This window comes from Eurosta solidaginis, chromosome 3, assembly GCF_040869045.1.
Source record: "Eurosta solidaginis isolate ZX-2024a chromosome 3, ASM4086904v1, whole genome shotgun sequence".
In the NCBI taxonomy this organism is placed as follows: Eukaryota; Metazoa; Arthropoda; class Insecta; order Diptera; family Tephritidae; genus Eurosta; species Eurosta solidaginis.
In genome coordinates, this window is record NC_090321.1 from 182,021,483 (window position 1) to 182,047,750 (window position 26,268).

At 38.3% G+C, this 26,268-nt stretch overlaps 1 protein-coding gene across 5 annotated transcripts in view; it reads right to left on the reverse strand.

The window, feature by feature from the left end:
• Window positions 1-873: 873 nt before the first annotated feature.
• sigmar (Tumor necrosis factor alpha-induced protein 8-like protein sigmar) overlaps window positions 874-26,268 on the reverse strand; it is a 107,112-nt gene continuing 81,717 nt past the window's right edge. For 4 of the 5 annotated variants that reach the window (XM_067774167.1, XM_067774169.1, XM_067774170.1 and 1 more), the window contains 3 exons: window positions 10,394-10,531; window positions 8,344-8,615; window positions 874-8,271 (listed from right to left, as the gene is read on the reverse strand). In XM_067774167.1, the coding sequence (XP_067630268.1) occupies window positions 8,217-8,271; window positions 8,344-8,615; window positions 10,394-10,531 (465 nt within the window). In that variant the 3' untranslated portion in view covers window positions 874-8,216. Of the gene's footprint in view, window positions 8,616-10,393; window positions 10,532-26,268 lie in introns of all 5 variants that reach the window. The other variant, XM_067774168.1, reaches the window with a different exon arrangement.

Here is a 26,268-nt window from a genome sequence, read left to right on the forward strand (position 1 = left end):
GAGTTAAAATTTATTGTAACTGTATTTAGAATTCCAGTGTTTTAGTGAAGTTTTAACATAAATAAGGTGTAATACGCCAGTTTTGGTGTTCTTGCTGTAGGAAAAACAAAAATATTCCTCCAAAGTCCTTAGTAGCGCTGAACAGGCTAAAACACTTCGTTGAATATGACGTAAATACAAATTGTTTGTTTTACCATTTAATTTTTTTGGAACCAATTAAATATACGCATATAGACGTAACATTTTAGCATGGCATTACTTATGGAAGCCAACACCAAAGATACCCAAATGATGAATCTCTTTAATTAAATCCAGTAAAGATCCATCGATATTCACCTACTAGTTTATGTGAAAAAGAGAACTAAAAGTGGATTATTTTACTCCTGAAAAATGCAAAAAAACAACACTTTTTCGGGGCCAACATTGGTGAAAATTTTTCAGATAGCCGAATGACAAAACAAAGAAGAATTTAGAGCGAGATAATTGACGGCTTATTTCACCTGGTTATTCCACCATGTATGTCGAAGCTTAGCCCAACAATTTTTTTTAAATTTATAAGGTATATTTGATTAACCGGTAATATCTTATATATCAGCCAACAAATCGGGCCAATATTTGGTATTTTAAAGTACGACATATGCAGCTTACGTTTGACATCTATGTATGTATAGGCTAACGGAAACACCCATATACCTAAAAAGAATGATGAAAAATCGACAATATTTTTCCTGGTTCAACGGTATATAACCCCTTAAGGGACAATTAATGGTGACTTATAACCATAAAACCGTAACCAGATAAAACAGCTGATCGAACATACCTTATGGAAATCAATGTAATCGATTAATGGTGCCATATCATAACTCTAACGCCATATCCATATCATAGCCAACCAAGGGGTTTTTGGTTTCTCGCCATATCCATAACCTAAAAATATTTGAGTTGGTGAATATAATAACTTTTTGTAGATTTTATTCTTTGTTTTGGATACGTTATGACAAGAGACTAATTTTTTGTGGAATATGTTTGTAATTTTTTCCGTTTTCTTCATTTTATAAAATTTTCACGATTTTTAGGTTAAGGCACCATTAATCGATCACATTGGAGATGGTTATGGATATGGGTATGGTTACGACTTTGGCGTTAGGGTTAAGGAAGTTTAATTTGCCCTTTAAACCTGCATAACAAGGAACATTAGCAGCGGACTGGATAGATATTATGTTTGGATAGCACTACCAAAATGCTTCATTCCATAAAAACTTTGGGAACTTTAATCATTTAAATACTTATATATGAGTATATACAATGCTTAGGGGAAATTTTACATTTCTTTAAAAAGAGACTGTTCACCTTCAGAAGACCCTTTTGCTTGTAGATTTACGAAATCTGAAACATCTTTTTAAAACGTGGGATATAAGCTAAAGGAAGGACGGTACGCATATAACTTTCCGTCTGTTTACTCTTCGATCGGCATTAGTTTTATTGACAGAAATATCTAAGAATGATTATCTAAGAAATAGTACAAAATAACCCAAAACCTGAATTTTACATTTTGGGTAACCGGTTGCCTCACTATTTTGATATAATGTATATTGGAACGATTTTCCGTCATCCCTTGTCAAATTTGGTTTCGAGACAAACCAGTTTCCACCCTGTCGGAAAATCAACAAAACAAAATAAATTTTGATATAAGTTTCGTTCGTAGACTAACCAAAAAAAAAAAGTTATAGGCCAACATATGAATCAACCTATGAAAAATGTATTACGGACGCGACAAATTTTACACACCAATAAAATATGTTACTAGGACTTTTCGGAGAAATTTATTTTATTTTATTATTTATTTTTAGACAAATTTGAGTAGGTTTTTTTGTAACGGATGCGACACAAGGTTACGGGTGGGTTCAATTTATAAAAACTCCATTTTCCAAAGTTTCTTATACTATTTTTCAATGTCAAATAAAATCTAGAAAAATTTTAACACTTACTATATAGATCTGGGTTGAATAATTCAACTATATAAAGAAAGAACGTTAAATTTTGTTGGTAAAGCAGCCAAATTACAAAACTGATAGTCTTTTTTGAAAGCAAATATGTATATCTGTCCAGGATAACCATTTTACTTCCATCCACAGGGTAAATATGTGACCCTTTAGTTCGAAGCGACAGACCACCTTTAATTATCGGTTCATGGTTGACCTTATTTGGGATTCGCCTATATATTGTTTAATTTTATTATTTAAGTACAAAGCCATACGGTCTTTAAGGGCAGATTTGAAGCAGTTGCCTACCACCAAGAAGGACATTGAGAACAATTTGTGATCGGCCGCACCTATTGGATGGGCCCAAGTACTGTTACAACAACAACAATAACCAAGAAGATAAATTACCAAAACATATATATACACATAACTACATACATATGTATATATCAAACGAAGATATCCAGTAAAAATAAATATAATTTTCAAGGAAACTGATTGTATTTTCATATGCTATTCGTGGAGAGTTTTTATATGGGAATACAGTCCAGAAACACTTCCATGCTTTTATGCTTGACTATCTCGAAAACCAGAATCGACATAAATATCTGATTCCATTTTCAGATGCGGCGTAGCTAAGATCATTGGAAAAGACCCCCCGCACGTATCACATCTGAATCAAAATTTCTCATAACTTTAAACGAGCAATTCTATAGCCGAACGTTCTCGAAAACGGCTCAGCCGATTTAAATGAAATTTGGCACAGAGATAATGTATTACCTTCTAAGACTTTCTACCTAGGTGTTGCCACTCAGAATGTTTCACAAGGTTGCCACCTATTCGAAATTAAAAAAAAATTGCATGATATGGGTATCAAACGAAAGGTATTTCACTCCGCATTAAAAAAAATTTCATGAGATAGGCCGATATGGGTATCAACCGAAAGGTATCCGCATTACAATAGGGACGTTTTTGAGTAGGGTTGCCATTTAGTGTTGCCACCTATTCGAAATAAAAAAATTTGCATGAGATATGCCGATATGGGAATCAAACGAAAGGTATTTAACTCCGCATTACAATAGGGACATTTTTGAGTAGGGTTGCCACCTGTTCGAAAAAAAAAATGCATGATATGCCGATATGGGTATCAAACGAAAGGTATTTCACTCCGTATTACGAAAGGGATATTTTTGAGTAGGGTTGCCATTTAGGGTTGCCACCTATTCGAAAAAAAAAATTGCATGAGATAAGCCGATATGGGTATCAAACGAAAGGTATTTCACTCCGCATTACAATAGGGACATTTTTGAGTTGGGTTACCATTAAGGTTTGCGGTAGTTAGATGAAATAGTACTCTAGTTACTCATATTCTATTAAAGCTTTAAGGGAGAACATTAAAGTTAAAAATCTTCGTAAAAAAATCTTACACGTGATTCGACTTAAGTTTCCTAATTTCACACACGCTAATAAGATTGAAATGCAATATCAAGGCACCGTGGCAAATTCTAGCAAAATATATGTAAATGCATATTTTTGGCAAATATGAAATGAATGATTGCAATTTCTCACAGATTACTATTAGAAAGATTTCTCACCATAGCAAAAAGATATCTCCCCTTGGTAATTTGCTGCCGTTGAACACTAGAGGCATATGTTCAATTTGAAAACGACATCTAACCATTTAACTACTTACCAACGGATGGCGCTTAGGGAAGTAAGTTGACATTTAATTAAACTAACTGATAGTTGTCATTCGTGAAATTTACAAGTATTTGGAATGTAATAAAATTGTGAGACTTTCATAGTGTATAACTAAAAAAATGTTTGAAATTAATAATTCGGCGCATGAAGATACTCGACCTAAATAACTCAGTTCTCGATTTCACTAATTGTCATAACAATCCCTTATACTATAGGATGGAATTACCCATTTTAAATTTTTCATTCCAGTTCATTTTGCGGTTAGTGTTTGATATGTTTTTGAAATCAATTTTTAAGGAAATCAAATATTGGTAAGTAGAAATATGTATATATGTACATATAAAAAGTAGAGTTTGATTAATGATGACATGTAGAACAAAGTATGTTATGCGGCATACTCGAAGATTGCCGAGCAAAGCTCGGTCGCCCAGATACTATTTGGCTTATATGGCATGATTAAAGTGTGGTGTAAAGCAAATACAGAGCTCAAAAAGCAATTTCAAAATACAAATTAGAGCAACTGTATGGTATGGCGATGGAAGTGTGATGATTTTGGGCCTACTTGGCTGCCTCTGGAGTTGGCAAAATAACTTTCTTTGATGGCACAATGGACAAAAATTTGTATTTAACCTTACAAGATGACAATTTTTGCAAATTGCCCCTAATTTAGATGTACGTGATCGATTTCGTAATAATCAAAACAAATACCCTTAACACAAATCCGGGATTGTGCAGGCATGGGTAATATGGAACTGTCCACACCTCATGAATCCATTGAATGTCATTGAAAATTTGTGGTCAATTTTGGAATCGGCTACACGCAAAAGCCAAAGGCAGATTAGTAAGATTAGCGATTTAAAAACTACTCTTGTCGAAGAAAGGCATAAGATACCACGTGAAGCCGCTCAAAAACGAATTGCATCTATGGAAAATCATCTTGAATGTGTTATTTAACAAAAAGGTGGTCATACGAGGTACTAAACTAAATAACAAAGTAATTTTTTCTAAGGCAGGGCGCAGTGCACGAAATAGGCTGTGGCCTTAGTTTTTGGGATAATTTTAGTTTTTATTAAATAATTAGCCGAAACCTGTAAACATATGAAAATTAAGTATTTTTCAAATAAAAGCACAGTTTTATTAAAATTGTGCTTTTGAATTTTTTTGAATCCGCCACTACTTTCCTTTCTATATAGCTCAGCAGTTTTGTTCTATAGATGCACTGAAAAAACATGATTTTTAAGCCCAATACTAAAAAATGTGCTCAATATTTTTATGATCGATATTTTCTAAGAAAGAAATTAGCTGTGATTACAAGGAAATTTAGCGCTTGCGATAACAATAAAAAGCTTCCACAACTTTCCGAAAATAGGCAGTTAAAATACTAGAATGGAAAATTTTCTTAAGTTATGGCAGTTGGGAGTTTCAGCGAACAAAATTTTTTTGATACGTTGCAAACATGCTTCAGTTGAGTGACATAAAATTTGTTCTATGAATGACGAGTTGAGCTAGCTGCTAATGGAAATAATTATCCTTAAATTTTAAGGAAAAGTACTGCTTAAAATATTTTTCACTTTTTACTATATATTTAGGAGGAAAAATGGTATTCATATAAACACGTCGAGCGAAACAAAATACATTTACTTTCTTAACTGACGCTTAACCGCTTAAATGGTCATGGTCGTCCAACAAGGTGCGCCAGTCGCTTCTTTGTTGGGTTAACTGGTACCAATTGGTAACACCAAGGGAATTTAAATCGTTATCGCCAACGTTTCTAAAACACTCCCCAAAACCCAAAAAACAGTTTTTTTCAAAAAACTGTTATCGCCAACGTTTTTACAACAGGTTTTTGAAAAAACAAATATTTTTTGGGTTTTGGGGAGTGTTTTGGTCGAAAAATTGACCCTTTCACCATTTTTTTCGCAGGCTCGAACATTATTTTTTTGCATAGTGGAACTCAAATCCTATCGAAAAATCGATGGCGCGATATCGATTAACTTTCGTTCATACAAATCGACCCAGGTGTGTGTGTTTTTGCACTTTTAATTATTATTATATATTATTATATATTATTTCTCCATAGATTACTATTACCTGTAGTTGTCGATGAGCGTTTTAGTCGCAAATGTATATGTATACACATGTAGAAAAAAAAACACGGATATTATACTGAAGTGTGAAAAATAATTGAAGAAGCCCTTTTCCTCAAAATATAACCATAATTATTTCATTTGGCAGTTGGCTCAACTTAGTGTTCGTAAAACAAAATTTCTAGCACTCAACTGACGAAAACATGTTTGCAACCTATCAATAAAAACAGTGTAAATGCATTACTTGCAAAATAGTTTATTTGGCTCCGGATCATAACGACGGGATGATGGCTAATATTACATTCACAAAGTGCCATAAACTCTAGTAAATGGCACAATGTGAATGTAATATTAACATCTTTACTAAGATAATACACTATCTGTGAATATCCTTTAATCAATATTTATTATACATTTAGTTTCAGTTTTAACATTTTTAATTCATACAAATTTGTTTATTTTTTTTCTGCACTGTACAAAAATTAAATTAGCTGATATGAGTTGGCAGCTTAACACAGATTACATACATACTGCGACGAATATTAGCATCACTAAGCTGTTAGTAAATAATCACACAACAAAAACATGAAACAGCCACTCTTATGTACATGTACACATTGAAGCTAGCAACACTTATGTAGAAGGCGACGAAGAGCTATCTCGCACACAGATGTGGTCATCAGCGAAAGCAGTTACTCCCACATACACACGCATATGGCTATAAATTACAAATATACATGTACTTATATAGCTGGTAACCAACCAAGCAGGAGATACAAAAGTTCTAGAGGTGAAACGTCTAGACCTTTAGAGGAATATGCGAACGAAGCAACGGAGAGTATAAAAGCAGAGCAAGCTGAACAATGAGTAATCAGTTTGATTTAAACACGCTATCAGTTGCGAAGTGAAGTATAATTGTGAAGTATAATTGTACTACTCCCAAAGTAGTCTAATAAAGACCATTTTGCAATACAGAATTTTGGAGTGATTTATTCCACAGGTTAGCGATTTTTTTTTGTTTATTTAGCGTTTCGAACGTTAGCACAAGGCTTCAAATAAGCCGTGAAACAACATGGCAAGTTAACAATAAGTTGAAATTAACAGACGACGAACCAGCAGGAAACTGTGACTACTCTACATGTTTATATATTTATAGTTCGAAGTCGCCAGCGAAATTCCATTTATAACAAAAAGCTGGGAACAGTTTTCTCATATAAATTAAAAAAATTTTATTGTACGATAAATTTGAACCTTGTTCACAAAAGATATTTTTTTCGCACAGATGAATCAAAACGTTTACAACTGTGTCAATCATTTGTTATCATTATGATAAAGTGGCACCAGGGCAACATACTTGTAAGCGTAAATAAAAATTTCTAAACTTTGTTTTTGTGTTTCGATGGACTAATGTCAAAGTCGTACTGCGCCGGAAGTTGAAGTGCAAATCATGTTTAAAAAGGGCCAATCAGCTGATTTGCAGTTTACGTATGCAGTAATTTTCCTTAATAAGTTAGAACGAAGAAGCTTGAGTTTTGAATTAATATGACCCCTTAAGCTATTTAAAAATGGAAATATTACGTTTTGGTGCGACTAGAAAGGAGATGTGTCGTTTTGATAAGTATTAAAAAAAAAAAAAAATTGTTGCAAACATTATACAATGGCTAGATTAACCTTATTAGTAGACGGGTGATTACTAAATAAATAAAAAAAAACTTAAATCTATGCTTTGGTTAAAACTAGAAAGAAATAGTATCGGCTAAGGGTTCCAAATCGGTGTCATACAAGTGTGACTTGATTTTTAAAACTTGCTTGACCCTTTCATAATCGTGATGCCTTTCATAATCGTGATGCAGTAATGTATTTTATGTCTTGTATGACTGGACATTGATGTTTTTGAGTTTATATTTGCTCTTTTACTTATTTAATATCACGATAAAAAAATAAACTTTTAAAAATTGTTATTTGTCTTTCCTAGTTCATATAGATGCATGCAACATCTAAATGTATGTAAAAATTTTATTGCTACATATTTTTTTATCAATATCAGTTTGTATTAGTACGATGTAAATATCGCAAATGCTTATAATGAATAGCATCAAAAATAGTTGGTATCATCATTATGGTCATCATCGCCATCGTCGTCGTTCTGATTATTACCTATGTATGTACTTCAATAACGCCTAGCACATGTGACAATTATAACAGTTACAATGTTTGTAATCATAAAATCATTAATACAAATAGATACATTGATTTATACATACTTTTTTATGTATTTCGTTACAAACTCATAAATATTAATTAAGTTTTTTTTTTTACATTAGTTTATGTATAATTTAAATGACAAGCGTAATCGATAAAATGTGCTTTAATTTGTATTATTCAATTTTTTTGGTTTTGTTTCTTCCATTCTAATGACCTAAATTCCCTCTAAGCACTTCTTTTTTTATTTGCCTTTAAATAGCCACTTCAACCCGACTTTGTTTGTGTTTTTTGCAGTCCTTTGGACGAGATGAGACGAGACCAAAAAAATGTATTGGTAAACCTATCCACAAACACCATGAATTACTTACATATCTCCCGTTTCCATGGCAGTATTAATATCGCTAACAATTTTTCCCATCAATTCACGATATGACGAATTTGGTTTGAAGGCGGTTTCTAAAAGTACGGCATCACCGAAAAACACGAATACTTCATCGATGCGATTAAGCGATTTTTCTGTAAGATGTCGTTGGACAATTGACTTTAGGGCGACATGTGATTCGGCAATGGAATTTTGCAGGTATGTCAGATCGAAGCTGTAATCTACTTCGTAGAAGGAAATTACTGACAACTGGGTATTCTGTAAGATAGCAAAATTTAAAGTCACGTCACGTAAGTAGTTTTTTATATAGATGCATATAACGCAATCTTATGCATGATGAGTAGTTTACACGTATTTTTCAGGAGAACGGTAGATCGGCGCCATCTAACATGAAAAAGTACCCAACTTTCAACTTTTGATGCAAGCATAGAATAAGAGGAAAAATTTGACATTTGCTCTGGGTAAGTGTGTTTTCACACTCTGCAAGTCAAATAAATTTTCCCACTCGTTGTTATTTTTATACTCAGCTGAGCATAGCTCACAGAGTATATTAATTTTGTTCGCTTAACGGTACCCCGTAACGGCATAAACTAATCGAGATAGATATAGACTTCTATATATCAAAATGATCTGGGCGAAAAAAGAAATTAATTTAGCCATGTCTGTCCGTCCGTCTGTCCGTAAACACGATAACTTCAGTAAATTTAGAAGTTCCTGGGCACTCATATCAGATTGCTATTTAAAATGAACGAAATCGGACTATAACCACGCCCACTTTTTCGATATCAAAAATTTCGAAAAACCGAAAAAGTGCGATAATTCATTACCAAAGACGGATAAAGCAATGAAACTTGGTAGGTGGATTGACTTTATGACACAGAATAGAAAATTAGTAAAATTTTGGACGATGGGCGTGACACCGCCCACTTTTAAAAGAAGGTAATTTAAAAGTTTTGCAAGCTGTAATTTGGCATCTGAGTATGTAATGTTCGGTTACACCCGAAATTAGGCTTCCTTACTTGTTCTAAATATTTTTACAGTTAAAAACTGCAATTTAGCAAGTGACTTGGATACATAATATGTTAGCAAGTATTTTTTTGTATATTGAGAACGTTTATAACAGCGCTTCGCGAAATTTTGTATGTGAATGGGAAAGGCGAAATATACTTCAATTGCTAAGTCTGAATTTTTTTTTTATATTTACAAACGAAACATCTTGCGTGATTAAGGCGATATTACTGGCATGCATAAGATTGCGTTGAACGCATTTACATATATGAAGAGGTTGATTGTGGTTCGGCCTTTACCACAATTACGACTGTTTTCACTTTAAATTGGAAGTAAAATATAGAAGTAAATATTAAAGTGCCGCTAAAGTAAACTTGGACACAAAAGTGTATTCTTTATAACTATTCACGGAGTATGGCGAATATGAGAACTTTTTAAAAATCGTCAACCAATACCAAAATAAGTAACGTTTTTTTGTCTTTCATAATCCATACTATTTCGGTATAGTTTCGAATTGTTGTATTATCGAACTATTTCGTGAAATCGTTAACTGAATATTAGAAAGAGTCCACAGATTTTGGATCATCAACTCGATTAAAAAAATAATTATTGTATTATATAAAACGTCGTTTGAATTTTAGAAAACATAAAAAAATTATATTTATGTACGCTTTCTAAAACACAATTTACAACATTTTTGATGCTCTAAAGTGACCCTTGCCTCATTGTTTATAGGGATTATAAAATTAAATTTATAATTACAAAATCCCATTAACCTTGTAGAAAACAACTTGAAATGGAAAAAGATGATTAGGGGCTATCTCAACGTCATTTCGAAATTGTTTTCGGGACTATCTGTCTACCATTACGGAATTCGATATAATTTACGCATTGTTTTCGCTATCATTATGAGATTATTTCAGGCCAATTTCTTGACTATTTCGGAACATTATAGATGGTATTTCACTATACAGCGACCGCTTTCTTAAATGTATGACTAGTAACGTTACCCATTCAATATAACTTACTTGAAATTTCCGTTTAAATACTTCCGCATCCTTCAATTCCTCGGCATTGAATTGATTATTTCGATGTAGGACACCAATTTTTATAACAATTTTGATTATATTCTTTATCAGCTTCTCCGCTTTAGCTTTGTTGCCCGTCTATACCATATATATAAGAATTTATAAGTTTAGTCAGTGAATGTAATTATATAATCAGAACTTTTATATTTGTACGAAGGTTTGTAAAAATGCTAAATTAAAAAAAATCGTACATAATAATTGTTATCAGGGCTGAAAACCACCTCAAAATTTAGTCGTTGAACTCAGTGATTTCTAGCAGCTTGGAAAGATTTCACAGCTACATAAACCAGTCCGTGAGTGCGTCAATGTGCATCAGACCCTTGAAGCCTTTAAGGTGAATATTCGACAGAAAGTGCGTCGTGATGGAAAATACTATAAAAAACGCCCGTATCGTTATCAACTTTGGTGGAGGCCAAGAATAGATTAAGATTCTCATCAGGTGGGTGATAACCTTGAAGATTTAACGATGAGCTGTACGAGCTTTACGCAGACATCAACATAGTCCAGCGAATTAAAACGCAGCGGCTGCGCTGGCTAGGCCATGGCATGAGAATGAAGGATGAAGCTCCGGCTAAGAAAGTGTTTCTATCGGAACCCGCCTATGGAAAACGATTTAAACTCCTTTGGTATGACCAATTGGCGCCAGTTGGCAGAGAGAAGAAGCGACTGGAGCGCCTTGTTGGACGGCCATAACCGTTTAAACGGTTAAGCGCCAATTAAGTAAGTTAAGTAAGTAAGGGTGATAACCTTGACGCTATGTTTAAAAATGTTAAACAACTATGAATTTTTAAAATTAGCTCATTTAGAGTGGGGTTTTTGAGTACAAGGCAATATTTTTTGGGTATAATTTTTAATCTTAATATATAAAAAACAAGTTTGAGGCCAATGGACTCCTAAACTACTGAACCGATTTTGAATTTGTTTTGCACCCCGTGTGTAGTTTGATCTACCTTGAAATATAGGATAGGTTATATCTCAGTTTATAGTCGCAATATTATTTTATTGCAATTTTTTTTATTTGTTTATACGTAATATTAAAATGTTACGTATACGCAGTGGCACTCATATTTTCAGGTGGTGCGGATATACTTCCATGTAATTGCTTGGTGTTTAATTAAACAACCTGCTTATCAATAAAAAATATTATAGCGAATGATATCAAGTATAGCACATCACCAGGCCCGCCGAGAGGGGGAGAGGTGTGTGAAGGGAGTGAAGTGTGAAAAATAAAAATCTATATATATAAAAAGAAAGGCTAAAATGTGTGTTAGTTGGTCGCCGGTGTTTGAAGAGATGCGTCGGTCGATTTTGTTCACACAAGTTTCGTAAACCTCACGCGGTGGTTACTACAGGTACAGGGTCTCGAGATATAGGCCAAAACGTGGGCCAGTGAATGCCTAGGCAGTGTTTATACAATATGGATATCAAATGAAAGCTGTTGGTGAGTGCTTTGGTACAGAGTAATATATTATCCAGAGACGAACTGGGACTGGGATTAGGACTAGGACTGGGACTGAGACTCGGAGTGGGACTGGGACTGGAATAAAATACATACCACCCTCTGGGACAGGCAATAAGGGATGCAGAAGAATGAGAAGGAATTGAGAGAAGAGAAAAGAGAGGAGATTGAGAAAGAGATAGAAGAGACGAAGATGGAGATAGATGAAGCGAAAAAGACGGAGGGAGGAGTGAATAAAAGGATTGGGAAAAAGTGAAGAGGGGGGAGGGTACAGTCAGACGGAAAAAGCTTATTTAAATGTATGCAGATAAGCCAAATTTAGGGCATGACAACGTCTGCTGGGTCTTCTAGTGATCTTATGTGTTTTTGCAGATATGCAGATAGTGTTCAGAATAAAAATCCCAAAGGTTTCACTAGCTAGGTCATGTTATAAGCTCAGGCTTCATTCGACAACGCAGTTTGGAAGCAGAGAAGGGAAAACATCCACTGAGTTGGAATATGCAGGTGGAGGAAGATTTGACCTCTCTTGGTGCTCCCAATTGGTGTTAGGTATCGCGAAACAGGGACAGCTTGCGGTTTTTTGTTATGAAACAGCCGAAACGCATAGGCGGTTAAGCCCAATTGATGATGATGCATTTTTAGTTGTAAAAATAAAAAAATAAAGTGAAATATTTGAACTCTGGCTGAGACGAATATGCAGTCGAATCATAATTTAATTCGCCCTCCGTAGCTTTATGCTGCTTTGTTGTTGTACCTCATAGCAATGGCCAAGGCGAATTCAGTACTAGTTGGTGTTTTATCATCAGCTGTTTGCTTCTTCTTGATAATTCCCAAACAACGCCTTGGTACAACAATATGTCAGTTAATCGAAATCAGTACAAATTTACTTTTGATTTGGCACTCTTCTGCATGGCGAATTTTGTTGAATTCGCCTTGCCATCGCTATGTACGCTATGGCGCTTGAGTACGCAACTTGAATGAAATAACAAACATAATTTTCAATACGACGTTTTGACAGATTTTGTTATGATGTGTTGAAAAACACCAGCCGTTTAAGTTTTAAACTGTTAGGACCAATAACATCGGAGTTATGCCACTTCTAAAAAGATATTCCATGAATGGAATGGAGAAATAAAATGCTTTTTGCTTCTCCACTAATATTTTAAATTGGTTGGTTGGGGTCTTTGTGAATTGAGCTAACGATATATATATTGTAACGAATTTGCTGCAAATTCCTCTTATTTGCCCTTTTGCTAGGTTCGTATCGCTAAACTGTTGAATAAATAACTCCAATATTGAATAATTATTTATTAAAATACTTCACAATAACAATCAAAGTATGCAACGAATAGCTTAATAACCAAACTGATAGCTCAAATGAAACTCCACTATTCAAAATAATACTGCTATTGCTCGCTAGATATCGTCTTAGTCGTAACTGCTTGACAACTCAAACTCCTCGCCTTTACTGTCGCGCCTTTTATACTTTTTGATTTCTAATTGCATACTTCTAGGCTTTTCCATTCCAGAACTTACTAGTTAGTTTCGGCTACAAAATCGCCAGCCACAACTACGTGCACAAATTATTGCCCTATCTTGTGACAAATCAGATAAGATATGTGCATGTGTTTGTGCATTGCCGCTCCACTGCTCGTATACGTACATATGTGTAGACGCAATTATTTATTCATTTATGTAGATACATAATGATTGAATTATTGATGTGAATGTTTGTAGTTTACAGTCTCTCGAGTACACATAGGCGTATAAGTAAATGCATCTGTGTGTGACATCTCTCTGGGCTGCCTTATATATGTGTATACTTGATTTGATTTTTTATTTATTTATTTACAAGAGAAAAAATTACAAATAATTGTTGCACTTATGCTAATGGAAGCGCTGGCTGCCTGGGCCTTCGGCTTCATTCATATTTGATAAGTAGGTAATGAGACATATGTATATATTTACAGATAGTTTAGGGATAAAGGTTGAGTTAAACACTATGGGGCATATTCATAGGCGAAGAAGTGGATAGCCAAACCTAGCCACAGCCTTTTGACATAACTGTCAAAAAGCTGCGACCAAATTCAAGTATCCATCAACCTCGACCAAGAATACTCCCCTTTATCTCATACATTATATATGTGAGTTTATAATATTAACTTACAATTTGAAACAAGTTTAGATATGCTATTGAGGTTAGTGGTGTTAATATTTTTTAGGTGATCAGAAGGCTTTGAGTTGACAAATATTGATGTACGGATGTGGTTTAGTGCTCGGCAATCGTCTATAAGGTGTATTGGTGTGCAATCCTGTGTGCCACAAAAGGGGCATGGTTGATTGTTTACGCCTTTTAGTAGGTGGTTGTGGGTGGTTATGGTGTGACCTACCCTTAGTCGTATACATTTTTTGATGCTGCTACAGGACGCGTCTGGAGGATATTCAGAACCTTTTCCCTCGGGGTTATATATTTTATAGTTATGTTGGTAAGTGCTCCAATCCGAAGTCCAGCTTTCGTGCATATGTTTTTTACAATGCCTTCGAATGTCTTTATCAAATGTGTATCCGAATAAATGGAGTGGTTCTGTGGTGGCCTCTTTTGCTCTTCTGTCAGCAGCTTCATTACCACGGATACCGATATGTCCAGGTACCCACATGATTTTGATGATATCTGTGTAATCGAGGAGTGCATCACGTAGCTGGTTAACCATCGGGGTATTATTATTCGCATTTAAGATTCCTTCTATTGCCGACCTGCTATCAGTACATATGACATATTTTCTTCCTTCCCGAGAGACGTATCGTACGGCTTCAAGCAATGCAGCAGTTTCAGCTGTAAAGGCTAAGCTGTATGAGGGTAGGGCGCCGACAGAGATAGTGACACCGGATTCGTTTGTCACTGCAAACGTTGTGTGGGTGTCTGTTTTTGATCCGTCAGTATAGACAAAATCCCAGCTCTCGTGTATGTGTGACCGGGCGTCGTTGAAGAGTTGAAAGTACTCTATGGGGCTGGTATGGTCCTTGCGGTATTTTTGCATTTTTTTTTTTGGTTTGATTATTGACGTAAATACTGCTTGGCATGGCCTTAGTGATGGTATAGCTTAGTGATGCTAATATCCGTGACACTGACCTCCACCTAAGTCTGATCGTTCCGATCAGACAAATCTCTCGATCTAAACGCTGCTAGCATCGCCAAATGTACCACTCTTCTACTCCGTGGTTTCTCAATGCTTTGTATGCGGTAGATGGTATCACTGAACTTCATCACAACCTTGTACGGGCCTTCCCAACTGCACCGAAATTTGGATGGAACACCTTTCCGCCGGTGAGGGTTGTATAACAGTACCAAATCTCCCGCCAAGAAACCTTTCGAATTATTGTTCTCATGGTACCTGTGTTTCATCGTACCATTCAATACCCTGGTTCGTTCCTTCACACTCTTGTTTGGCCAATGAACTACTTCGTAGAGCTTGCGCTTGACGGATTGGCTTCGCATAATCAGTATCGTTCCCACATTTCACAACAGTAGTACGCTCTGGCTTGAAACTACCCTCGCATTCTTTCTCGGAAATTCGTTGCTTCGTTTAGGTTTTTTCAATGCCAGTGTTTCTCTCGCAGGTACTTTTGATTTTGATTTATTTGGCCCATTCGATCTATCAACCTTTGCCTTTGACTTTCGTGGTCTTTGTCGAGCCTTTTCCACCAGTACCCGATTACTGCTGAACCATTTTTCCAAACTAAAGTTAAGTGGTATGTCCTGGTTCTTATAGCGCATAATTTTTCTCCGCATATCGATCCTGATGTCATGGTCAACCAAGAAGTCCACTCCCAATATGACTTCATCAACGATTTCCGCCACAACGAATTTGTGTAGAACCATGACTTTCCCAATTAATACCTCACATACCACTTCGCCTTGGACTTGATTATACTCGCCTGTGACCGTACGCAACCTTGCTCCAGGTAATGACTTTACTCTCCTGTAGACCAAATCAGACGTTGTTGTTGTTGTAGCAATGCTCGCCCCACCTAATAGCCGCGACCGATCACAAATTGTCATCAATATCCTCTAACGGGAGTCCAAGGAAACTTGCCGTTTCAACAGGGGTGGACCATAAGGAAAGGGGTGTTAGAGGCGTTGGTTCCACATTACAATTAAAGAGATGGTTGGTGTCATGTGGGGACACATTGCAAGCGGGGCATACATTTTGTATGTAGGGGTTGATTCTGGATAGGTAAGAGTTTAACCTGTTACAGTATCCAGAACGAAGTTGAGCAAGAGTGACTTCCTCTTCCGCGAGTTCTGGATATTTTTCTTCAAGTACTGGATTCGCCGGGCAATTCCCGACATAAAGGTCCGACGCCTGTCTATGGAGTTCACCAAGGACCTGCTTGTGTTTTTTCGCTTCATACGGCTGGGTTCTCAGGTGCCGTATTTCCTCAAAATGCTTACGGAGATGACTCCTTAGGCCCCTAGGCGGTGCTGGTTCGTCAATCAGATGTCTGTTGGGATGCCCAGGTTTCTGGGTATTCAACAGAAACTGTTTGGTCAGCATCTCATTTCTCTCCCTGATGGGGAGTATTCTCGCCTCATTATGCAGATGGTGTTCTGGGGACATAAGAAGACAGCCCGTGGCGATTCTGAGAGCAGTATTTTGGCAGGCCTGTAGTTTCTTCCAGTGGGTAGTTTTTAGGCTTGGCGACCATATGGGTGACGCGTAGCACGTAATCGGCTGGCTAATTGCTTTGTATGTGGTCATGAGCATTTCTTTATCTTTTCCCCCGGTACTGCCAGCAAGGGATTTGAGGATTTTATTACGGCTCTGAATTCTCGGAACAATTGCGGTTGCGTGCGCATCAAAATGTAGATCCTGATCAAACGTCACACCCAAGATTTTGGGGTGTAGGACAGTCGGTAGCGTAGTGCCATCGACGTGGATGTTCAATATGGTCGACATTTGGGGCGTCCATGTTGTAAATAAGGTCGCGGAAGATTTAGTCGGTGACAATGCCAGGTTTCGCGAGGCGAAAAAACTGGAGAGATCAGGGAGATAGCCGTTTATTTTATTGCATAGCTCATCGATCTCTGGGCCTGGACCTGTGGCCATTATTGTGCAGTCATCGGCGTAGGAAACGATTGTGACTCCTTCCGGTGCTGAAGGTAGCTTAGATATGTAGAAATTAAACAAAAGCGGGGATAGGACACCACCCTGTGGCACCCCTTGTTTAATTCTCCTTTGTTTTGATGTTTCGTTTCTGAATTGCACCGATGCCTGCCGACCACCCAGATAATTTGCGGTCCACCTTTTAAGACATGGGGGAAGGGTTGACCCTTACAGGTCTTGCAGTAATGAGCCATGGTTGACCGTATCAAAGGCTTTTGATAGGTCTAGCGCTACGAGTACTGTTCTATGGTGGGGGTATTGATTCAAACCGCAATTTATCTGGGTGCTAATGACATTTAGCGCGGAGGTAGTGCTATGGAGTTTTCTGAAGCCATGCTGATGAGGGGCTAGCTGCAAATGTGCTTGGAAATAAGGGAGCAAAATGGCTTCAAGCGTCTTCGCCACTGGCGATAGGAGAGATATCGGACGATATGACTCACCTACGTTAGCTGGTTTCCCAGGCTTTAGTAGCGGGACCACCTTGGCCATTTTCCATTTCTCGGGTATGGCAAAGGTGGAGAGAGACAGGTTGAAGACATGCGCTAAATATTTGAAACCCTCTTTCCCTAGGTTTTTAAGCAACGGCATGGCTATGCCGTCTGGGCCCACTGCTTTGGATGGTTTAGCGCGACCAATGGCGTCCTCAACCTCTCTAGCGGTGATGGTGATTGGTGATGCGCTGAATTTGTGTTTATGTGCGTGTCTATTGGCTCTCCGTCTATCTTTGTCGACCGTAGGATGCATTATATATTGTCGGCAGAAAGCGCTCGCGCATTTTTTCGCATCCGACAGCACCTTATCGCCAAAGGCGATGGAAACTTTGTCTTTGTGCTTAGTCGGATTCGATAGGGACTTTACGGTGGACCAAAGCTTACCTACACCGGTAGAGAGGTTACAACCTCTTAGGTGCTCTTCCCATTTCGCCCGCTTGTGTTCGTCCACAAGCAATCTGATGCGTTGGTTTATATCCCTTATTTGGGGGTCGCCTGGATCAAGCTGTCTTATAAGGTCGCGTTCCCTCGCTAAGCTCGCGCCCTCCGCCGGGAAGTGGGCCGGATTTCGGGAATTCTCCCGGCGGGAATGAAATGTGCCGAGGCGGATTCAATGACCTTACGGAAGGCACGCTCCCCTTGGCGGGCATCAGTCGGGATAGGGAGGGCAGCAAAGCTGCTGTCTGTTGCAGATTTATATTCTTCCCACTTTCCTTTTTTGAAGTTTATGAAAGTGCGTTTTTCGGTGACGATGAAGTCGGCGGTACGCTCGAACGAAATAAGTATGGGCAGGTGGTCGGATGCCAATGTTACCATCGGCTGCCAGTTGACGCAGTTTACGAGTTCTGCGCTCACGATTGAGATATCTGGCGAGCTATGACAGCTTCCTACCATACGTGTGGGGGCGTCTCCGTTTATTGTGCAGAACGTCGTTTCTTCTATTTGATCCGCCAACATCTCACCCCTACTGTCCGCCCGCAAGTTTGAATGCCATAGGTCGTGATGGGCATTGAAATCGCCTAAGATAATGCGATTGTTGCCAGTGAGTAAGGCCTCGATTTTCGGGCGGTATCCACTGGTGCAACAGGTGACAGGAGGGATGTAGATGTTGATGATTTCTAGATTTGCATCGCCTGACCGGACAGATAGGCCTTGACGTTCTAAGACATTGTCCCTGCGGTCGATGCCAGGATCAAATATATGATATTGCACAGAGTGGTGTATAATAAACGCGAGGCCGCCTCCATTTCCGCTCTCGCGGTCCTTCCTGTGGACATTATACCCAGAGCAGGTCTGCAGTGCAGATCTTGCTGTGAGTTTAGCCTCTTGAATCGCAGCAATGCGGATGTTGTGCCGCTTCATGAAATCGACTATCTCCGTAATCTTCCCAGTTAGTCCATTACAGTTTAACTGCAGAATCCTGAAGTGCATGAGGGGTGACGCCGCCACTCTAGGGGTAAGTGACGGGTGACTACGCCTAGGTTGTGGAAGGCCAGGACGCAATTGCTGTTGTGGCCTTGGGACTGGGCGCCCTTGGGGTACCCGGATGATTTGGGTTTGTGACCTGGCAACATGGCGCGATGAAACCCGTCGAGGGGTTGCCGTCGCGGAGACCAGAACATCTAGGAAAGTGGCACCACCCAAGGCAGGAGCTGCATTGAGCGGATGTCGCAAACCTATATATTCTGTGCTGGCAGACGGTGTAAACGGAGGTAGGGACTAAGAGTCTGTTTCCCTGACCTGCACGATTGCAGCCAGAAAAGAGGGGAGGAGATGAAGACGGGGGCAGGGGCTGATGCTCAGCATTGCTACCAGCTCTACTACGAAGGTAGTAGTTATGAGTGGTATCAGCTGTTTGAGTTGTTGGCGCCGTGGGGCGCGAGCAGCAGCGGGTACTTGTTGTGGCTTGCTGAGCAGCGAGGCTGCTGGAAGGTAGTGGGGGGAGGGGGGGGCGCTTAGGCGTAGACTACGGGACGCCCTTGGGCGTGAGCAGCAAGGAGCCACAAAAGATTTATAAAAGTTACGTGGATGTCGGGTTTTGGGATCAAGCCCAGAACAACCTGTCCGATGCAACCATCCCTTGCACGAGACACACTGAACAGAGTATGACCGTCCTAAAAAGATTCTTTTCTGGCAAATTCAGCAAAACCATTTCTCAGGACCGGGGTCAGGAGACGGACCCGGATTGGGTTCGATACCTTCCCGCAGTAAGAGAATATGTAGCAGTCCTGCTGCAAGGAGCTGCTGGGAGGATGACAATTTGTGGGAGGGACGAAACAAATTAAATGGGGTCACACTGAAATGACAGTCCTTGGTAAAAATCCCGAGTCGCTCCGGTACATAGAACCGACTGCCTTGGGAAGTGAGGAATGAGATGCCCCCGTATCTACAGTCAGTACACGCTCTTTACCATCCACATTCCCTCTGATGGTAAGACTGCTTGATTTCCTTCCAATCTGCGACACAGATATCACAGGACATTCAATAGCCGGGGCAAGTTTTCGTTCTTTACATCCGACACCGTTTCCTGAGTCAATGCATGTGATACCGTTTCAGCAAATGTCAGCTTTGGGTTTGCGTATAAAGCTCGCTTCGTTTCCACGTCCCGTATGCCATTTATGAAACTCTGGATTTTTACCCTCTCGGTGTATTCCACGGGTGCGTCCGCATTTGCGAGATGAGCTAACCTTTCAACATCCGAGGCAAACTCCTGCAAAGTCTCATTCGCTCTTTGGTGACGGTTTTGCAACTCAATTTGGAATATATGTTTCCTATGCTCGCTTCCATAACGTCGTTCTACAGCAGCCATCAATGTTTCATAACTGTTCCGTTCGTACTCTGGAATCGTCTGTAAGATTTCCGCTGCAGGCCCTTTCAATGCCATGAACAGTGCAGCAACTTTATCTTCCGCATTCCAGTTGTTCACTGCTGCGGTCTTCTCAAACTGTAGCTTGAAGACCTGGAAAGGAACTGAACCGTCAAATGATGGTGTTTTTACCTTTGGATTGCTTGCTGAAACAGCTGGGCGGTTTAGTTGTAACTGCTCCATACGACTTTTTAACGCTTCTATTTCGGCATCAATTTTGTCCTCGAGTTGTAAAATTTTTGCATCCTGCTCTTCCAGTTTCACAAAGAGCTGCGATGATACCTGTTCCCAAATTTGTGCCGACATTTCAGATATACGTGCCTCTTGCGCTTCCAGTTGAGATGCCAAATATGTCTTCTGTTCTTCCAGTTGTGATGTTATACGGGTTTCCTGCGATTCCAGTTGGGATACCATATACGTCTTCTGTTCTTCCAGTTGTGAAGAAATTTGTGTTTCCTGTGCTTCAATCTTCGATGTTATGCGTGTCTCCTGCGATTCTAGTTGTGATGGCATATATGTCTTCTGCTCTTCCAGTTGAGATGACACTGTCGATGTTTGAGCAGATATTGCAGATAAAATCATGTTCAAGTCTGTGCTGGTAACCGTCTGCGATGTTTCGTTTTTCTCTTCAATTTGTGTTGTCTCCTCGCCATCAAGATGAAAGTCATACTCTTCCACATCAATTCCTTCTGCTTCCATTGCCTCTCGTAGCCGTGCCTGAAGTTCAAGTTTAACGCCGCTTGTATTCAATCCACGGCTCTCCAACTCCTTTAGTTGCTGGATCTTCAATTCACTGAACTTTGCCATGCCCTTGTTGTCCTCTGGAATTTATTCAACAATTCCTCTTCTGACACCAATTGTAACGAATTTGCTGCAAATTCCTCTTATTTGCCCTTTTGCTAGGTTCGTATCGCTAAACTGTTGAATAAATAACTCCAATATTGAATAATGGAAAAATGGCCTTTATTAAAATACTTCACAATAACACTCAAACTGTGCAACGAATAGCTTAATAACCAAACTGATAGCTCAAATGAAACTCCACTATTCAAAATAATACTGCTATTGCTCGCTAGATATCGTCTTAGTCGTAACTGCTTGACAACTCAAATCAAACTCAAACTCCTCGCCTTTACTGTCGCGCCTTTTATACTTTTTGATTTCTAATTGCATACTTCTAGGCTTTTCCATTCCAGAACTTACTAGTTAGTTTCGGCTACAAAATCGCCAGCCACAACTACGTGCACAAATTATTGCCCTCTCTTGTGACAACTCAGATAAGATATATGCATGTGTTTGCGCATTACCGCTCCACTGCTCGTATACGTACATATGTGTAGACGCAATTATTTATTCATTTATGTAGATACATAATGATTGAATTATTGATGTGAATGTTTGTAGTTTACAGTCTCTCGAGTACACATAGGCGTATAAGTAAATGCATCTGTGTGTGACATCTCTCTGGGCTGCCTTATATATGTGTATACTTGATTTGATTATGGACGTAGATACTGCTTGGCATGGCCTTAGTGATGGTATGGCTTAGTGATGCTAATATCCGTGACAATATTAATTAATAAACTTTGTCAAAATACAATTGGTATTGTGACGAATATTACCATCTCTAAGCTGGTACTAAGTAAATGCACAACAACAAAAACATTAAAGCAAGCTGCATAAACATATTAAGGCAACGAAGAGATAACTCACACACAATCATCAGTTGAAGTAGTACTCACACAAGCGCATATGGCTATGCGAGAGGCTAGAAACTACAGATACACACCCGACGCGTATAGTTGGTAACCAAGTAGAAAATTCTAGCAGAAGAAACGTCTAGACATTTGGGCACAGACTATAAAGGCAGCGAAAGCTGAGTAGTCAGTAATCAGTTTGATTTAAGCACGCTATCAGTTGCGAAGTGAAGTTTAATTGCGAAGTATAATTGTACTACTCCCAAAGTAGCCTAATAAAGCCCATTTTGTAATACAGAATATTGGCGTGTTTTATTCAACAGTTTAGCGATACGAACGTAAGCAGAAGGTTGCAAATAACGGAATTTCCCTAAATTCGTTACACTATCATTAAACATAACTAAATCTACATATATTTCTTCTGAACTCCTCCTAAACGACTGGCTCGATTTTAATAAAATTTTGTGTGTGTGTCGATCGGAATTTGAAGAGGCTTTAGATTAGGGATCTGCATTTCATTGTGCTTTCATTGCATATGCGAAAGGACAATTACTATCAATTTTTGGAAATCTATGCTTTAGATTCATAATTGGGTTCGTTTGCTTTTTTATCTTTTCCGGAAGTGCACCAGGGGCCTACTTGCTCTAAAAAAAATAATTTATAGTGGGATTTCCTTGAAATTTTGTATAGGGGTTTTTACTTGACTAGCTTATTGTTTGAGAAACTTGTTTTCCGGAAAGTGCGACAAGGGACCGACTTATTCAAAAAAAATTGTATCTATCATATGACTTGCTTGTGATTTAGTTCAGGGCTTCTCTTCGATAAGCTTAATATTTGGCACCCTTTCTCTCCGGAAAGTGGACCAGCATGGTGCGATTTGTTTCAAATTTATTATTTAGGTAGCCTTTCGAATGGGTTGATTCTATTTATAAAAGCGAATACAAAATCTGTTGGTAACTTTACCACTTTAAGTAATCATACGTACTTTAGTTTCGCAGATGGTTTGTAAGTGTGTTTTAGTTCCATATGTGGACCCATTTTTGAGATATAGACTAAAATTTATTTTCCCAATATGGGTATAAAGTAGCAGGTGTTAGAAAGAAGAGCGAGAGCGACAGGAAGTTATACAAAAAGGGAAAAGAAAATTAGAGATAGAAGTGGGAATCCGAGACGGAGAGAAAGAGAAGCATGAGAGGGAGAAAAAACAAGAGAGAGGATGAAAGAGACGAATGAAACTGGGTGTGGGTGAGGATAAGAAGGAGACAAATCAAGAAAAGGGAATCAGATGAAGAAAAATAGAAGGGGGTTGAGGAAGGGAAATCAATTGGGAGTAAGAGAAAGAAAAATTGGGAAAGTGAAAGGGGGAAGATACAGAAGAAAGATAGGGATCAAACCTGGAGAGGATGAGGCGAGAATTTACAAAACATTTTTTTGCAGAAGATACAGTGTGAAAAAAGCCTGTGTTTACTGAGAAAGTAGGTACTCCACAGAGGGGAAAATTATCGAGCAGGGGAACGTCTTAAATATCTATCTAATCTTATATGCAAAGAAGAAATATATTTTAAAAATTTTACATGTGATAGTGTCATATATTAAATTTCGAAGCGGTTTATAGAAACAAAGATATTGAAATCGGCCGGTCAAGTGAACAAGGTATTCCATATGTATTTGATATAGTGACTCCATATATGTATGTATGAGCAAATTGAGGTGATAGGTATAGGAAGTGAAAGTGGTAGTGGGAGTGAGAATATTGTATTCAAGGAAATAGATGTTTCAGCTATTTCGGAAAGATCCGGGACTTTGCCTCAAAATCCCTTGGATCGTTAAACAATTTCAGGAGTAGCTCCTTGTGGAGGTAGGGAGAAATACTTAAAATGGTCACACTTTTGTAGAGTGGTTTCACCGAATCAGATGTTCTGGGCTAACTCTAATACTCGTCGTCGGCACGATTTCTTTAAATAATTTGTGGCTTCATGCTGGTTACGCACAAAGGCGACTTACGGTCGTGCGAACAGTAGCAATCACGACCACCAGTCGCTACCACGCATCCTGGCCCATATACCATATACCAGCACATAAGCTGTAGGACCTCAACTTCGAACTCATACTTTCGTGGACGTCCCTTTCCTAGAGGCTTTAGGTGTAGCTCCGAAGACTTTCTGATGGATGTTTTTGTCGCGCTATGCTGCAGAGCTACACCAAAGAAACACCTTGAAACGTTAGGGAGTAACTATTCGGCCTAGGATGTCGCCCTCGAAGTCATAAGCAGTCCAAGTGGATATCATTGGGTAACTCATGGGTGAAAATTGTATAATCCTGGGCGCATCTAAATAATTTAAACTTTACAAGGACCGTGGATAAAAGTTTTAAAACGTAGACCAAAATTTGCAGACGTTTGTTGTTCGAAACATTCAATAGCCTTCGTTTCCGGCCTTATGATAAAAGAGACCGAATTCAGTTTTCAGACTAGTTCGACTATCCCCTCCGTTAGTGTAATAGAACACCCGATCTTTTCTTCGACTGTATTGGGAAAGCTTTTGCTTCACCAATTTGAGTGTTCTTGCAAAACAAAGCCTAACATGTTTAAAATATTTGCCCACGTATTCACATTTGTAACAGGAGCCGTAACGGCGTAGGTGATATTTAAACACGGTTGATGGGCTATATCCAATGTAATTCACTCCGAGGGAGTAGTTGGGGATAGGACCGCCAACTTTAGGAAATGTCAAACCGGGAGACTTGGGTGTTGAATGATGATGTGCGAAAATCAAAATTTACTTTTCAGAATTTTAAAACCACGGCAGCCTACTAAAGGATTTTGCATCACTGATTTCGCTTATTCTTTCAGTCAATCGGGATTTTCTTAAATTTGAAAAAATCGGCCACTTTTTCGGGTAACTTGCTTTTTTAAAAACTTGAAGACAATTTGAAAACATGTTGGACTTGGGTCTTTTTATTTAATCTCATTGTTCTTTATTAATATTTTTCAAAAAAATTATGTGAAGTGTGTATTTAAATATATTACATAACTTTTCTTTTAGTGTTTTGTTTTAATAACTTAGTGAATTCGGTGATGCAAAATCCGTGTTAATCCTCTGCGACTGACGTGAATTAAGTTTCCCTATTCTACTGACGTGGTTGTCCACCAGACACCATTACGATAGTTTATATTTTCTCGTCTAATTTTGCAAACGTTTTGAAAGCATTCCTGTTTTAAGTTCCAAGGTGAACGTTTTTATTCATTGTATTTTTTTTTTATAATTCAAAGTCAATTCATATTAAATGGTATTTATTTACATGGCTCAAATTGACCCTGGTAAATTTTTATCTATAAAAAAACAACAATATATTCAATATTATATTTTTTCAACAAAAGCTTTTACTTATTTTAGTGTACATTAAAGTTCATCAATCTTTCAGAAAAGAGAAAAATTCAGCGGTTGAATAAAAAGATATTTCATATCAAACATGCCGATATGCATTTTATAGTTAGGCTTTCCAAAGCTTATACGCGGCTTTTAAAAGTCCCGGATGAAGTTCTCTCTTCTCTTTCTTAGAACAGTGATGGCGATCATTAATGCCTGAGTAATCCATCAGAACAAAATAAACTATAAGATATCGAAACAACTTCACTGACGCGGACACTAAAAAATTATGACTTAAATACTGAGATGGTTTTCTCCCACACACCTACCTCAAGGTGACGCTAAAAAAGTGTGACTTAAATACTGAGATGGTTGTCTCCCAGACACCTACCTTAAAACTGACGTGGTTGACTCGTAGACACTTTTCCGCTCAAAACAACGTATGTGCTCCCTTCAATCGCTTTCAACACACTAACTTACGCATGAGTATGCAATATGAAGGTAATGAGATAGCGTGAGGAGAAGTGTGTAAAATATCGGCGCAAAATCTATTTTTTTGTTTACTGGTGTCTGTCAGACTACCACGTCAGTCGCAGAGGGTTAAGCTGACATTGAAAGCGCCTGTTTTCTCAAATAACTTTTGAACGGTTAGAAAGTGTTAAATTTCGCAATTTGATTTTTATAACTGGCAGTGATGCGCATCTCTTGATACCCCTATCGACCATGTCGGACCAATTTTCGAAATTAACAATAAATGGCGCAGGGTATA